Below are 17,001 nucleotides of genomic sequence, written 5' to 3' on the forward strand. Positions count from 1 at the left end.
ATTGACAGTTGTATTTTCTGCCCCTCTCAAATTGCCTTAGTATTATCAACTATCATTGTTGAATGGAAATATGAAAACATTATGTGTAATATTTATATATTTACTGTCATTTTATTTGGTGTGATATGTGTTGAAACTATCTACTCTGTGTATAATGTGCCATATTTTGTTTATTATTATTGTATTTAATATTTTTCCAACTGCTCACTATTTATCAGGGTTTTTTTTTTACTATGTCTGCTCAATCAGTCCAGTTGTGTGAAAAACCCCTCGAAAAAGTGGTGATATGCTTTCTAATAAATGATTTCCATCATCATCAAACGGAGTCAGTGAACGCTGCAGTCCAACAACCCGGACGGAGGGCGGAGTAAACGGGCGTCACGTGGACGCAGCATCAGATGGTGCGTTCACTGTGCTGACGAACCATAGCGTGTGGTGGAAACAGCTGGTCGTTTCTGTTATAACAGCAGCGGCAGTAGCAGCAGCGGCCAACGCTTGGGGACTGAAAGTGTCGTTATTATCAGGGAAAAAAAAGTTCCCGTCAGACTGGAAACTGACTGACTGCGCTTTGACTTGAGTGTGGGCTGCTGCCTCAGCACACGCCGGGACATGTCACGCTGTCTGCGAGACTTTATCTGCCAGTTTTTGTTCAGTCGCAACGCACGAGAGGCGACATAGCAGTGACGCTGCTGCTGCTAACTAGCTTTAGCTTAACTTTCTTTTCCCACAGCACCTGCCACGAAAAAAAAACCCCACTGTCAGCTGTTGCTTTCCTGACGGTGTAGTTTAGTTCTTCTTCCGCTCAGTCTCAGCATGACTCATGTTCACTACAAATTCTCCTCCAAACTCGGCTACGACACGGTGGTGTTGGACGGCCCGCACATCACGCTGGGGGAGCTGAAGCGACAGATCATGTGCAGAGAGAAGCTAAGAGCAGGGGACTGTGACCTGCAGATCACTAACGCACAGACCAAGGAAGGTAACCATCAAACACACACACATGCACAGTGTAATGATGTGTTTGTACTGACAGATAAAGGCCAATCTGACAATTTGAACTTTGGAGGAAAACACATGGTCCAAAATCTGACAGCTGTTATAAGTTACTGCGTCACCTCTTTTGCGATGGTCCAGAAAAGTCAAGCCAGGACAAAAATAGGTTAAAGTGAATGGACCACATTCCTGCTGCGTTCACGCCCCGTGTGCATTTAATGAGTTAGTTAAACTGGCTAATGGTGGCGGATTAGCCCTGTCTCTCTGTCTGTGCCATGCTGGTTAAAAAAAAAGTCCCACACTAGAGAGAGATGTGGGATAAAAATAGCAAAGGTAGAGAGTGGGACCAGAGCCATGACCATAAGATTAAAGTCCACACACACACACGTATTAATACTTAATTGTGACATATTTCCTTTAACATGCATTTCATTCAAACATTTTTTGAGATCATGATATCATTTTTTAAAACTTTTTCACCAGGATGAAGTGGTGGGAGACTATGACAAAATTAAAGAACCACTGTGTAACACCTCAGGTTTTTTTTAGGGCAGATATTGATCCCCACAACCCACAAGTATGTTTGTGCAAGTGTGTAATCACTTTAAAATAAAAACATTTTGGTTTCATAGCCTTTAAAATAATGGAGCTTTTCCGCTACACAGTTCCAGCACTGAACGACTCTACTCGGTTTACAGAGAATGTCGGCACTGGAAGAGTTATGAGCTGAACAGTAGGTCAGTTAAAAAGAATTAAATGAAAGCAATGGAAAAAAAAACAACTAAACCATGTAGAGTAGAGCTGTGCCAGGCCAGGACTTTATAGTTGAAAAGCACCTTTGGCCATTTATATGTACTCAAAGCAAGAGCCTTTTTAAATGGAGGCCACTATTCAGCACCGTCATGCTCCTACAGCAGCCCAAACAGCCAGAGTGTGTGTTTCACCAAGTGAAAACATACTCATTTGCAAAGGCCGAACCATGGATTATGTATTAAAAATGGACATGGACGCACAATGTTGTCAAGGAAGTAGGACAAAAGTAGCAGTTAGCCACCAGGGGGAAACACTGGTCCCAGGAGAGATTCTTCCCATTTAGAGGGAAATAGATGAAAAAGCACAGCACATGTAAGTGGACACTGTGTCATTGACAGCTTGTATCGTCCAATAGGAGCCTGGTTGACATAGCTGAACTTAATGTGTTTTTATTAACAGTTTTTGGGCCTGCCTAGCAACATTAGACCACTCATTTAAAGGTAAATATATATTAATTAGTGTAAAAGGCACATACAACTGGCTGGGCACTACATATTGTCTAAATTGATACATGATTTCCTTATAAAATCAGTAGGGGTAGCTTCCACATCTCTGGGCGTCACAGCCCTATTGTCGCAGGAATCTTTGCCAACGATTTTGTTGTTATCATTATTTTTATGTACATGTTTTAAGCTCAAACAGAGTGACAAATTATAAGACCGAACATGGTTATGATCCCTTAAACCCCCCTTTTGGTGCCTATATTCTATAGTCTATATTGCCTGTTACCAATACAATATGTACAGTATATAATGGTTACACAAATCATATTTAAGTTATTAACTATATGCTACAAACCATATAAACATGATGAAAAAAGGAAAAAGTATACAAAAAAAGACAGCCATTAATGAATGAGTGCAAGTGCAGGACACATTTGCACTCCGGCAGCTAAACACACAAAATGAACAGAGGGGAAGATTTAAGAGGTGATTTAAATGTGCTAAACAACCAGTAATGATGAGTATAAACTTGGGAGTGTGTCACTATCCTGCGGATAAGCTCTGCAACCTGTCGTATTCTTTGTGATGTGCACAACACAGCCACAGTGTATGAGTTAACACAGATGTACATAAAAGTCCTGCTATATTAGCTTACAGTAAAACGCACAGAATTCATCTTGGCAGACAAATGCCAAACCAAATGACTAAAGACTAAAGAGTGCTACGATTAGAAATGGTACATCGCACTCTCTAGGTTTCTTCCATTCTTTTCATCAGATAATGGTGATGTGTCATGCTGCCCATGGCTTTTTCCCCCCTTTGTTAGACCACACTGTAGGTTCCAGAGCGTGTCATTATCTCCTCTAGTATGGTCTGGTTCACAGTTGTGTAGTTGGTGACTCATAGTGAGCATAAGCATTGACAAAGATCACCAGACTGTATAAAATAAAGTTTTATCTGTTGTTGTTTCTTTAAAGATGTATACATCATTACATTCTGAATCTTTTTTGCTGAGATTTGGCACAGCAACCCCTGTGACCCTCTGGTGGAGGATAAAGCGGTAAATGATGGATTAAGTAGTGAAAAAAAGTGATCAAATAATGAAAATTGATTTAACTGAAGACCTGTGATCCAACAAAATCATTTCTTTATCAGGGTGTCACAAATACCAACTAAAATGATTTAATCTCCCACTCAGAATACACAGAAGATGAAGGTCCGATCCCCAAAGGCTCCTCAGTCATCGTGCGTAGGATCCCCACCCGCGGAGGCAAATCCAGCTCAAGCAGCAAAACCACCAAGATGTGAGTGTTTTCTGGGATTTAGCCCATATTGACTCTGGATTCCTGCACTGCTATTAGTGTTGTTGTTGCTGTATGTTTGCAAGTTGAGACTCATAGAAGACTCCACCTAGAAGCAATGACTCAGACAGTTGACGGTTTAGTCTGTACAAGATGGTAGATCCGTTTAGTTTGAATTTAAGAGTAAAAACTGGTCGCTAATATTGTGACATGAAAATACCGCTAGTATCAGTTTCTGCTCAGCTATAAAAATGGAAACATGAGCTCACAATGGATCTTGGTCAGTTGGCTCTAAAGAGAAATATGTGCAGACTGCCTGACCAGAAATATTGACAATAAACTTGTTGAAAAAATCTGAGTCACTTAAGAAGCCTTTAATATTTAATGGCAATTGAGTCGGCAATTGAGTCATAGCAAAAAGAAGTTTGTATATATCTAAAATTCTATTATTCACATCAGATGTACATCAAATTTGTATTTTATTTTCTGCCTTTTTTAGTATTAAACGGTGCAGGTTTTTTTTCACAGTATTGATTTCATTCACTCGATGCTTTTCTTCTTTTGTTTCAGTGAGCGTTCAGTTTCCCAGTCGCACCATTCGTTTGACGTCGCCAAAGCAGTACGTAACCAAAGCAAAACTCACTGCACTTTATTGTTGCCACAATCACCACACATATTGTTAACATAACAGAAAGACTTTGTGTAAATATAGACAAATGAGTCCTTTATCCTGAGCCTCCAAAATACTATATATATATGTGTGTGTATGTGTGTGTGTGTGTGTGTGTGTGTGTGTGTGTGTGTGTATATTAGTTTAAGTTCCTCTTGCAAAAGAGTAGTTGGTGTTTCTCAGTATTTGATGTACAGCACTCTGCTGCTACAGTAAATCAGATTTATATAAGGACACCAAATTAACTAAAAAGTTATTCAAATTGAGCAGATAACTGCATAGATAAAATTAATAACTATAGGTTTTATGTTGTCTTTAATAAAGTGCTCTCAGCTGTTAATTTCACAAGCTTATCTGTCATCAGCATTCAGTACAGTGTGTGTATGTGGGTGGTGGAAGCTGTTTGGGTGGGTCAAACATTATCACATATTCACAGCTGATAAAAAAACCAACCGCAGTTTTGTGATGGTGTCTCTGTGCTGGTCTTCACTCATTTATCTTTACTGTAAATCACGAGCAACGGAAGCGTATTTAGCACTTGTGAAACACTATCCAGTTGTAATTTTGGCGCCTTTAGCATTTGTTTCAATAATAAACCCTGAAGTAACATTGAAGTCTGTTTTTATAATTTATATTTTAAATTGAGTGTATTGGATCTCATTTCGGCCCCAAGATATGACTGCAGTCCCAGTCTGTAGTGTACCAGATTTCACAAAATGATCACTAACATCAGCCAAACAGAGTTTTTCTGTACCTTACTCAGCAGTTTATCTTTATTAGATTTAAAAGGAAAACAATCTTGTTTAAATGGTATAAAAAATCTGTTTCTGAACCTGTAAAGGAACTCAAACACATCTTAAAAACACATCTTTTACTTGATGTAGTCTGAATGTGTGTTAACTGACCTGATTTTTTTTTCCTCTAGTTTCTCAGTAGAAGTGTCTGCCTTTCTTTTTTAGCGCACTGAGGCTGTTAGAAAACACAACCCCTTTTTCTGTGTGTGATTTTGTTTTCAAACCAATAAAGTTGTTTGTATGAAGCTGCCTTATGAGTCTATATTTTACCTCAGCTAACATGCCCTGAGACTTCAGTCATCATTTCACATTTATGATTGCTAATTAAAAACTTGGTTGCACATTTCCCCCCCACACGAAAAACAAGTTAAGAGATATAATTGCATTTAGACCCTTTTACATTCTTGTCTGGGTCAAGCTCAAAAAAACATTTTTCATAATGCAACTTTAAATGGATATTAACAATATAGATATGTTTCTTTTTGTGCTTTTAGAATTTATGTATATGTAGTTTATACATAATAAAATAATTCTTTCAAAAAGCATGTACAATGTCATGAGAATGTCATTAGCCTTCCAAATATTCGGTCAGATGGACCGTCTCATTCATAAAGTCATGACAATGATGGTATCGCACTGACTGAGTGAAGCCCTGTGTTCTTGGTTCATATGTTTATTCCACTTTAGTCAAGGAACAAAAGTGTGGATAGACAAAACTTAGTCCACCTGCTGTAAAGTCTAACCGAATGAATGCTCAACAGGTTAAACCTTCTGAGGAATTTTTATTGTAGAGTTTCAGTAGCAAATTTAAATAATCAAAAAGAGGGTTGGCTGGAGGTGCTGAGGCACAGATCCTGGGATGACTACAGTATGAGGAGATTTATTGTCCAATAAGAATGAAAATAAGAATTGTCAGTTTAGGAGGATACAAGAGGAATTTCAAATAAAGTAATTGCTTCCCTTTCCCAAAGTGGTACATGGTAAAAGTGTTGGTGTCTTTTGTCATGTCAGAAGAAGTGCTTCCTTTGCTCTAAAGAGTTCTGTGTTCTTTGTTCTTTAATTCTAACAGATGGATGATCACACTTCTCCCAGCACCTTGCACTTTTTTTCCAAGGTATACTCTCTCCCTCTCTTGTCTCTTTTTTTCTGATTATACTTATCCATCCTGTAACATGTGAAGCCGTTTGAAACATTTGACCCCGTTTGACCTGCCATCTTTTACTCATTCACATGTTTACATGTAGATGGCTAATCTGGCTGATGCAGATGCGTCAGAGGAGGATAAGATCAAAGTTATGCTAAATCAGTCCATCTACGATTCCATGAAGTGAGTCACTCCTTAATGCTTTCTCTCTTCTCAGCGTCCTTATCCCAGTGTGTTTCTCCTCTTTTTTTCTGATGTGTCACCATCTTTCTGTTGGATTTCATGACTTTGTTCCATCTTAATCCCCTTCTCCATTTCCTTCTTCTTTTAAAATGTATGTGTTTCCGTCTCTTCTGTCATCATCTGTCTATTCATTCTCATTCTCTTTCCATCTCCAGCTACAACAAGAAGTTTGCGTCCGCTCTTCCTGCAAACTACACTTGTTACCGCTGTGGGAATACTGGGCACCACATCAGAAATTGTCCCAGCAGTGGGGTAAGAGCAGATCCTGTGGGTATCTCCTCATAATTGAGGCAGTGGGATTAGTGCTAAACCAGAAGTATTTGTGTCTTAATGTGTGTTGACTGCCACCCCACCGTGTTAAATGTAGACATGTGCATGCTTGACGGCAGGATAAAAATTTCGAGGCCCCGCTGAAAATAAAGAAGAGCACAGGCATCCCTCGTTCCTTCATGGTTGAGGTGGACGATCCCAACACGAAAGGAGCCATGCTGACCAACTGTGGACGATACGCCATTCCTGCCATAGACGCGTGAGTTGGCACAATTGTCTGTCTGTGTGTGTGGAGACTTGTATTTGTTCCCTCTTTGGGACCTTCTCTGGCATAAACACTGACCCTGTCAGGACCAGTAGTCCTCATGGAGGCCAAAACCTGGTCGTAATGAGGCAGGATCTCATTTCTGAGGAGCTGGTTATGTTTAGGGTTATAATTTAATTTGTGGTTAGGTTAAGGTTATGATTTGGCATTAGCTGGCTATGTACAAGGTAAATGATAATGTTTTGTTCAGACTGTAAATGACAAAAATAAATAACAATAATAATATTTATCTATATATATTTACATATATGTGTGTGTGTATATATAAGGGGCTATAGAATGCATTGTGTGTGTGAGTATTCTCACTAAGAATACTCTACAAGAGAGGGTGTGTGTGTTTTGGTTTTTAAAGAGAGAGTTCAACAATTTAAGAAACACACTCGGATTCAAGGCCTGACACCACTCATGTGTTAGGATGATAGGTCTCTTTATTAAATTCCTCTTACACATGCATCAGTGAGAACCAGGCCTGGATAATCAAATCTTCATCGGTACAGTCAGCAATTCTCAAGTCCCTCTGGTCCTATAAACACAGAAAAATCACACGTCACTGACCTGTTGTGTTTCTATAGAGAGGCATATGCCGTCGGGAAGAAAGAGAGGCCTCCATTTGTTCCTCAGGAAAAACCCATATCAGAACCCGAGGAGGATCCTGTACCTGATGAACTTCTCTGTCTGATCTGTCATGAGCTGCTGAGTGACGCCGTGGTCATACCCTGCTGTGGAAACAGCTACTGTGACGACTGTGAGTGACCGCTCCAATATTAAAATACATGAATACATAAGAATGTGTCTAAAAATGGAAATAATAATAGAAAGTGAACTGACAGTGTTACGTCTTTCTCTCTTGTTTTAGGCATTCGCAGCACCTTGCTGGATTCAGAGGAACATGTCTGCCCCACTTGTGGCCAACAAAATGTCTCCCCTGATACCCTGATAGCCAACAAATTCCTCCGTCAGGTGAATAAATGGGCACATATTAAATATGAATTGATGTTAGAAATAGATTTGTATATTTTCTCAGCTTATTATCACTTACTTTGATCCATAATGGATGGTTTAATAATTATGGTTTACTGTGTCTGTCGTCATAGGCCGTGAACAATTTCAAGAAAGAGCGAGGCTACACCAAAAGTAAGACGGGAATATGCGATTCCTCCCAGTCCCAAAATCCAACTCCAGCTCCGAGCCCTGTCCCCACACCACCACCACCTCTCACTGTGCAGAGCCAACCTCAGAAACAGCACCAGTCATCATGCAGCCAGCAAGTAAGCCTCCTAATGATGTGTTTCATGTGGGAGGCAAAGCTGAAATAGTACTTTATCTACGTGACTCACGAGTCAAAGAGCAAATGCAAAAATGACTGTTGCGACAGTCTTGTGGAGACGATTGTTAGAAACTACTGTATTCATTTACTGTAATATAAAATCGATAAAGTATTTCTGATTCGTATTCTTGTCACATTCTGTTGTCTGCTGCATTCTTCTGCGCTGCCTTCTCTCCTGACTCTCTCATACACCATCCACAGGCTGCAGATATACAACCATTGTTGGAAAATCCTCCTGCAGCTGCAGCAGGCCCCACCTCTGATACCTCTGATGGCAACATGTTCACGACTTCCCTCCAGACAGAGCAGAGGTGTCTGGACATACCTGACAAGTATGTAAAAAGAAGAATCACACTGATGAATGTTATAACACCGCTGCCGCTAGTGGATTTGAGGCGTGCAGTTACACGAGTTGTGTAAACTGTGTTGTAGATTTTATTATGTTCCTCATTTGTGATGCCTCCGCTGCCTCTGATGTGGATGTTGATTTAGTGTACAAGTTCTTGGATTTAATGTTGTGGTTACAAGAAAGAAGTTTCCAGAATCCAAATCTAGCAAATATCTTTATTGACACATACTGTATGTTTTTAGATGCTTTGGTGTTGGGATTGTTTCCTTCTGTCCTTGTAGTGTAAGAGAGAAGATTCCCGTCGCTAGTATATGTGTCTTTGGGCACGACACTTGACCCCCTCCTTAACCCCCACATTTCTCCTGACGGCGAAATGCCGATGAAAGATGTGCGATAGCATGCGCTGTTTGAATGTGTGGATGAGTGGCTGTGAATGGCTGTGAAAGTCTGAAAACTGTAGTGTGAAGCAGCTTTGAATGGTCTTCCTGCCCAGAAAATGAAAGACTTGAAATGATTTAGGCAAATAAAAAAAGAGCTAAGAGTAGAAAGAGATTATGAATTGGTATAATATGTTTTTAGAAATAGGAAGCAGAGATGGTGACCAGGTACATGCTCTGTGATGATAAAAAGGCAAATACTCAGAGAAATGTACAATATCTGATTCAGTGCAACCAACACTATTGTTTCTGTTTCCTCAGGGAGGCTGAAGAAGAGGCACAGGATGACTCAGCTGCTGCTGCTGAAGATGAGGATGCTGCTGCTGCCGCTGCTCCTCCTGCTGCTGCTGATGCTGTTGTTGCCCCTCCTCCTGCAGTGGTTGCAGACGATGACCCCACTGCTCCTCCATCACAGCTGATACCAGTGGTGAGGACAAACACGGACGTGGCATTAACGTCCATCCTGAGTGATCTGATCATGGGGAGACTACACGGAGTATAGGTCCGAACACGCAGTCCCTGCTGCATATGTCCTCAAACTGGATCACAGAAACCATATTCGAGGTTGGCCACATTCCTGAGCTGCATGGACGTAATCCATTTTCAGGACGGATTAGAGATGCCTCCTTAGCTGGTGTCATCTGGTCCAAGGCAGTCTCTTTCTCTTTTGTTTTTTTTTAAAAAAAAAAACAATAATCAGCGTTAATATATATACACTATATTAATACTGACCACCGATGGAATTATTTTGCAGTACGAGTAGGGCTTTGATTTATTCAAGACCCTCATCTCTCTCTCTCTCTGTGTGTACAGTCCTATTTAAGGCTGTCTGCATGCGATCAGATCACAGATGATGGATGTTAATGTCAGGTCTCGAGAGCTTTCCAAACACACAAGTGGAAGGTTGGAATGAAGCATATATTTGTGGATAGACTAAAGAACAGCTACATAAAGTAGTAAATGCTGGCTCTTTGCCATTTTCTAAGCAGCAAAGAGTGAAATCTGTGGTGTTTGTTCAGGTAAACGAGACAACGGTGGCAGAGCAGCCCCAGTCAGATCAACAGCAGTCCTCCTCAGGTGAGTGATGAGGAAGCTTTGTCTCTTAGAGTTATAGTTTATGTTAATTATGTAAAATCTTAACACAAATAAAGGATTACGTAAAACCATCTCTCTCTGAATCAAAAGGTCCAGCACCAGGGTCATCATCCTGCTGGCAAAGGTCAGTAAACTGGGTGGTATTTTAAGATACTAGTCTGTATTCTTCTGTATACACTGTTTTCAAGTTGTCCTCTCTCTATGTCTGTCCCTCAGCTCCTCCGCCTCCTCAGGTTGTCCCACTAGAGGCTGGACTGAATCCCAGCAGCTTACTCCCTCCCCCTCCTTGACATATTCAGCGACTGCTCCACCTCTCTTTCCCTCCCCGCTTTATCATCCGTATCTCTCGGCTCACCACTCTCATAGCAGCTACCCTCCAGGGTACCCGCCTCCACCGCCCATCTGGACTCTCCCCTGCCCTCAGGGTGCCCCCATCCCATCCCTCTGCTCCTCTACCCCCACCCCTTCCATCCCTGCCCTCATCCCCAAGGAGTGGTACAGGTATCAGAGAAAGAAGGAAAGGTAAACAAAGTATGTTTGAGTGCTTTGTATTTTAATCTGATGTGACGGAAAAGACATTTTAAAGTGACTGTGTTGAAATCAGCAGGTTGTGTTTTCAGGAAATAACTAAAGATGCAGCGTGTTTGCAATAATTCTGAAACAGAAACGTGTAAGATTAGACAATAATTAGACAATTTTCTGTATTATGTTTTAATCCATTTAAAATCCCAACAGTCCTGTATCCTGTCTGTGTGGCGTATTGTATTTGCCTTGTTTTGTTTGTTTTATATACAATGTAAGTTGCAGTAGTTAGGTGAGGTGTACAGTTTAGCAACATAATCTTAACATGATATGTAATATGTATGATACATCAGCTCAGTGACGTCCCTATTTGTCACTCAGGTCACCTGACAGAGGATCCACCTACAGACGCTCTTCCTCTCGCTCTTACGTAGCGTCGTCAAAGTCCAAGTCCTCTCGCTCCTACTCTCGCTCTTCAAGCAGATCGAGATCTCGTTCAAGATCCAAATCCCAAGGCAAATCGAGGTATCTTGTTAAAAGAACTTGAATGGGTTTGTCTCTGTTACAACCAAAAATAACAATTCTCTTTAATTGATATAAATTTGAATATATGTGAACCACTGGTTTTAACAATTTACTTTTTTTTTTTTTCCTCCTCAATTTTATCTTTTTCTTTGAGGCCCCGCTCGCCTTACTCCCGTCACCGAGCTCTCCACACCCGCTCGCACCCTTCCTATAACTATGGCTACAAACGCTCCCCTACACCGTCGTCCTCATCTTCACCTCAGGTGGGTCACCATTCTCGGGCCAAGTCGCCGTCAGATCACCGGAAAAACCGCCACCATCACCACCATCACACCAGGAAGTCGGCGTCAAGCGGCTCCAGCTCCACGAGGCGCGGCGAACGCTCCAAGAGGGACGAGGGACGACACGGAGGGCGTTCAACTAGTTCGCAGGTTACTCAGTCCAGTAGTGTGGATCTGGACAGAGAGCGCCACCTACAGTGGAACAAACAGTACAATGAGTGGTGTGAGAAATATTTCAGCAGTTACATCAACCACTTTCACCAGCTGCCTCTTTCTTTCATCAATCTCCCTCCTCCTCCTCAGTTTGACGGAAGCAAGTATTACTCGCACACCAACTCAGACTCTCGCCACCGACCGTCAGCCCTCATGGACGACCATTCGCGGTCGTCCACTGACAGCCGCTCCCCTCCATCCCATTCTTCAAGCAGCAGCCGCTCCACGCCGTCTCAGTCGTCTAGTGACAGTTGCTCCTCTTCGTCGAATACGCCCGACAGCAGCCGCTCACCTCCCTCTCAGATGTCGTGCAACGGTCGCTTGACACAATCTGAGGACTGGACTGAGCGGAGGGAGTATCGGCAACACAAGAACGCCCACTCGCCAGACAGAAAGGGCAGTGAGGAAGAGGAGGAACTGCAGGACAGAAGTAAAGACGGCAAGAAGGAGATGACTGGAAATCTGGAGGATCACCGTTCCATAAACTCAGAGCAAAGGGAGACAAAGAAATATGAGGCAGGAAGAGGAGAGGAGTCATCTTCACCTCGTGCCTCAAACTCCACAGGTGACAATCGAAATGATGAAAGAAGGCACATCACTGGACCACATAGCATTTCAGTATGGGATGAAGCCACCTTTCGACCACACAAATCTCTGGATGAAGACAGAAAAGAAAGAAAAAGCAAAGAAAACCGTGATTTGGAAGAGAAAAAAAGGCGTCTTAGAGGCAAAGATTCCAAATCGAGGCATAACGTGTCGAGACAACACAAAACAAAGTCCAGCAAAAGAGATGATACCGAATATAGAAACCCTGGGGGCAGTAAAGCTACTGACTTAAGCTCAGTGGGGGATAGAAAAACAAAAGTAGAGACCCCGGAGAAAAGGGAGACCCACGAAAGTAAATCACCAAATCCCTTTGAAAAAAAGAGGCAAAAAAGTGAACAGAAGAAGCAGAGTAAAACATCGCCTCTCTGGGAGGGAAGAATAACAGTGAAACCACCAAAGAAAATAAGTATCAACATCAACCTGGATGGAAAATGGAAAGAGGGGAAAATTGAAGACCAGCAGAATATCACAGGGAAACCAAAGGAAGAAATGGAGGCAGAAAGAAATTTAAAAACAGAAGAAACTGTTGAAGTTAATGAAAAAAATGAATCTGGTAGACGTGAGGGAGCTGCGTTTGAAGATAAATTAAAACCAGAAGGAGGAGATTCAAAGGACTTGAGGCAAAGAACCATCATCAGAGACGACAAGAGAGTGATGTGGACTAACACTGGAAGAGAGGATGCAGAAGACGGGGACTTTGAGTTCTGGCATTTTGAAGAAGAGCTAGCAAGAGATGACTGGAGGAGATTGACTGCAAAAGAAGAGGAAGAAGGGGCAGTAAGGGAAGAAAATGAAGGACAAGAGAGAGCAAATAGAGGAACCCTGCCGGGGAAATGGAAGGCAGTGGAGGTGATGGTGGAGGGAAGGAAGAGGAGGATGAGGGAAGAAGATGATGAAATGAGGTTTAAGACACAGAGGAGCAGCAACGAGGGACCAGGCTCCAACGTAGAGAGTGACAGGTCAGAAATGTTACTCCAGACCTACAGCGCCACCTACCTGCTCAATGTTGTATCTTGTAATATTTAAAAATGACACACTGTCAGACAACGCAGAAAGCAAAAGATCATTGATCTATTCAAAACAATGCAGAGTTTTACGTCGAGTCTTTATTTACTCAAAGTGCTTTACAGAGTTAAAGGCACAGCATCGAGGTATAAAATATGAAAACAACAAAGTAAAATAGTAAAATGATCAAATAAAATCCAGGTAGAATTGTCCTTATAAGTGAAGGCCAAGAGGTGGTTCATTAAAAGTGATTTAAAATGTGATGATTTCATTTCCATGCGTAAATGGCTGGAAATAATATGTATTCCACAAATTCTCTATTAAGATATTTTACTGTGAATTAGCTTGTGGTTGTTTGTCATTTAATAAGTGCGGCAACATTTCAGGAAATCTAAAAGAAAAAAAACGAAATATCTTCAGGATCATAACTTCACATTTCAGTATTTTAATGCCTCAGTCGCTGCAAATGTTTGTGTCCAACCTACTGTGAGTGAACACAAACTCTCATGAAGACTTCTATTGGTTATGTAGTTGGACTCAATGCTGAATTATCACTATGACCTCAAACATTTTTTATTTTATCTTAACCTTGGACTATGCCATGATCTTCTCAAGAGAATTCTTTCAGATTTAGGCTTGAGTTTTCTATTTGACTCGAGGATTAAAGGCAACCACTGGGTGTTTTTATTAAATCATTTTATTGAGTAAATTGTTCCTAATCCCACCGAGCAAACATGCTTTATTAGTTCCTTTTAACATTAAGACAGTCAAACCGGATTATCTGACAAAGTGTTTTATAAAAGCCTGAAAATTTTGTTCCAGTGCAGAATTGACATCTTGTGTAAAATCCCTGTGTGTGTGTGTGTGTGTATTTTCCCAGTAGCAGCACTGGGGATTGTCAAGAGCAGAGAACAATGGTCAAAATGCTCGAGGAATTTATTCAGGACAAAGATGCTGAGAGTGAGGATCAGCTCATACACATACAGGTGTGTACTTGAACATACGTCATGAGTTAATAAGCATATTTCTGTCTAGTCTTGTTCGGCGGCTGCTTTAAATTGTTCCACTGTGTTAATACTCCAACACATGCACGGACAAAGACTCCATGTTGTCTCATTTTGTCTTCTGTTATCTGTCTGTCTCAGGCCCCTCCCTCCAAATGGGAAAAGGAAGAGTTTAAAGAAGAAGAGCAGATTGACAGAGATGTCAAACCTCAAGAGCCTTTTCCCGCGGGTCTGCCTCCACCTTTGTTAGTTACTCCACCCAACATGGAGACAGAGGGAGAGAATGAAGTCATGAGACAAAGGTCAGTGGACACAAAAAGAGATGAGGACAGAGCAGTGCATAAAGGGAGAGGGGAGAATGAGAAACCCTTCACTCTGTTAACTTTAGACAGATTTGTGGCTCCCTCTAGTGGCAAAATCACAGCTGACAGCACCTTGCATTCAGACAGAGAGAGGGGGAGAACGACGGAGGTGGAGAAGTGTAGGGACAGAGAGAGGGGAAGGGACAGCGAGAGGTCAAGAGACAGACAGAGAGAGACCAAAAGAACAATGGGGGAAGGAAGAGACAGAAGCAGAGAGCGGAGACACCACAAGAAAAGTCTCCCTTCATCGAGTCATTCCTCCCCTTATTCAACATCACAGGACGTGGAGAAGAGAGACAGACAGCGAAGGGACGACCGCGGGAAAAGTCCCCGTTCTTTAAATCCTGCTGATAAAATCTCAACAAGCAGAACCACCGAAGTGCCTGATAAACACAGAACCACAGCCGATAGAGACAGAAAACCAAAACACCGGGACTACCACGATCACAGGAATGCAACAGGAAACAGAGCTGCAGGGAGCCGCAGCTCCTCACCTTCCCTCTCCCACCGGAAGCACAGACACCCTGATCTGAAACTACTGCTTAAGAGAAGCAGGGATGGGAACAAGGAAGAGAAGGAGGAGTGGAAGAGAAATGAAGTGATGAGAGAAAGCAAAGAGGAGAGAGAGAGCAAGAAAATTGAGGCAGAGAGAGTGTCAGGTGGTCCGTACAAATCAACTGCAGAGAGGTGGGAAGGAGGAGGAGGAGTGGTGGTGGAGGAGGGAGAGAGGCGCAGCAGTAGCAGCAGCAGCAGCAGCGGCAGCAGCAGCAGCAGCAGCAGTGGCAGCGGCAGCAGCAGCAGCAGCAGCAGTTCACTGGCGAGCCATGAGAGCAGCAAGTATGATGGGAGGAAAGAGAGGAAGAAGAGACCAAAGACGGAGAGGAGGGAGAAGAATGAAGCTGCCATGGAGCTGCTGGAGGAGAGAGAGCTGCAGGAACACGGACACAAGAAGAAGTCAAAGAGAGGTGAAGACGAGAGGGAGGCGGAGAGCAGAGGAGACAGCAGGTGGAGAGAAGAGGATGACCACACTGAGCTGTGCTCAGTTCTGTTATTGTGATTGTCTCTGAGGAAAAAGGTTATTTACTTGAATTATGTTTCTCCTTTCTCTGTCCAGAAAGTGCCTGGGGTTTATTTTTGGACTTACTTTTTTTTTTTGTATCAGCTTGATCATCTTACATCGTAGAAACGCGTCATTTAAATTAAAAAGTGAACCATTTGTGAAGGAAAAAGCACTTTACTACTTACAGCATACAAATATGTGTGAGATCAGGTGACTGAAAAAGAAAAACTTTAACTTTTGACCTTGTTGAATTATTTTAAGTACAGTGAATTTGCACATGCTCACTACACTGCTCAGGACGATGAGTCTGCATTGTTACTGCTCATACTCATAACCTTTACCGAAAAGGTCAGTCCGTAAATTGATTCGCTTCTCACAGGAGCACAGGAGTGCATATAAGGGGTTATTTAAAGAGTTTATGATTCATTTAAGAGAAATACTGTGAATATTTATGATTTCAACCTCCTCCTGTGTGGTATTTAGTTTTTCTTTTTAATTTAATGTGTTTAATTTAAAAGAAATAACTGCTGGATCGATGAATAATGAAGAGATAGTCACAGACACAGAAGCACAGAAGTGCAACTAAGAATAATTTAAAGAGATCGTTATTTCATTTAAAAGAGAAGCTGTGAAAATGTGTTTCTTTGAACTTTCTGTATTTTGTTTTTCATTTTGTTAATTCTTTAATTTAAAAAACTAAAAAACTGCTGGACGGACGAATAATGTACCCGGGCAAAGTTTAGTTTTTCCTGTTTTGAAGGAAATAAAAAGTAAAATCCTTAAAATGTTAATGTGGTAAAGTTTTACTTTGGAGACGCCTTTCCTAATATTCCTTTAAAAAAAAAATATTGTATGACATTTCTGACCAGTAGAGTTTCTCTGCCGGGCATTCGACTGTTGAAATGAGTTTTTAAAGATTATATTACATATTATTGGGCAATAGTTCAGTGTCTGACATAGCAGCATGTCGCTGTCCTAAAACACTTGAGTTGATTGTGATGATTGTTTAATTACAGATGAGGAGGGAAATCGTTGATCTTCTTGTCTCTTCTTGTCTCCATCCCTGTTCTCTAACATCTATTTTCTCTTGGTTCCAGTCACTATATTCACTTCTCGTCCAGCCTGTCATCCCTAAAACCTCAAACGGTCTGCTAGAGACTGAATATAAATCACCTCCCCTTTCCGCCAGGTGAGATCATCCTTATAAGACAAACGCACA

The 17,001-nt window shown here is 41.6% G+C and overlaps 1 protein-coding gene across 2 annotated transcripts; it reads left to right on the forward strand.

The window, feature by feature from the left end:
* Positions 1 to 422: 422 nt before the first annotated feature.
* Positions 423 to 16,021, forward strand: rbbp6 (retinoblastoma binding protein 6). Of its 2 annotated transcripts, none has more exons than XM_044051504.1 (19): positions 423 to 979; positions 3,448 to 3,553; positions 4,121 to 4,169; positions 6,084 to 6,128; positions 6,259 to 6,341; positions 6,557 to 6,653; positions 6,791 to 6,930; positions 7,569 to 7,741; positions 7,853 to 7,956; positions 8,091 to 8,264; positions 8,525 to 8,655; positions 9,371 to 9,536; positions 10,129 to 10,186; positions 10,295 to 10,328; positions 10,421 to 10,726; positions 11,108 to 11,251; positions 11,406 to 13,310; positions 14,237 to 14,342; positions 14,502 to 16,021. In XM_044051504.1, the coding sequence occupies exons 1-19, from the start codon at positions 814 to 816 to the stop codon at positions 15,777 to 15,779; spliced, it is 5,265 nt and encodes a 1,754-aa protein (XP_043907439.1). In that variant the 5' UTR covers positions 423 to 813; the 3' UTR covers positions 15,780 to 16,021. The 2 variants fall into 2 exon arrangements, with proteins under 2 accessions (XP_043907439.1, XP_043907440.1); XM_044051505.1 differs by having other exon boundaries at positions 14,240 to 14,342.
* Positions 16,022 to 17,001: the final 980 nt, after the last annotated feature.

The sequence above is a fragment of the Solea senegalensis genome, linkage group LG19 (assembly GCF_019176455.1).
Source record: "Solea senegalensis isolate Sse05_10M linkage group LG19, IFAPA_SoseM_1, whole genome shotgun sequence".
NCBI lineage: Eukaryota > Metazoa > Chordata > Actinopteri > Pleuronectiformes > Soleidae > Solea > Solea senegalensis.

Coding starts and splice junctions, on each gene's coding strand:
- rbbp6 (XM_044051504.1), top strand. CDS start 814: ATGACTCATGTTCACTACAAATTCTCCTCCAAACTCGGCTACGACACG. Junction 8,656..9,370: donor TGTCTGGACATACCTGACAA/GTATGTAAAAAG, acceptor CTGTTTCCTCAG/GGAGGCTGAAGAAGAGGCAC. Junction 13,311..14,236: donor TCCAACGTAGAGAGTGACAG/GTCAGAAATGTT, acceptor GTATTTTCCCAG/TAGCAGCACTGGGGATTGTC.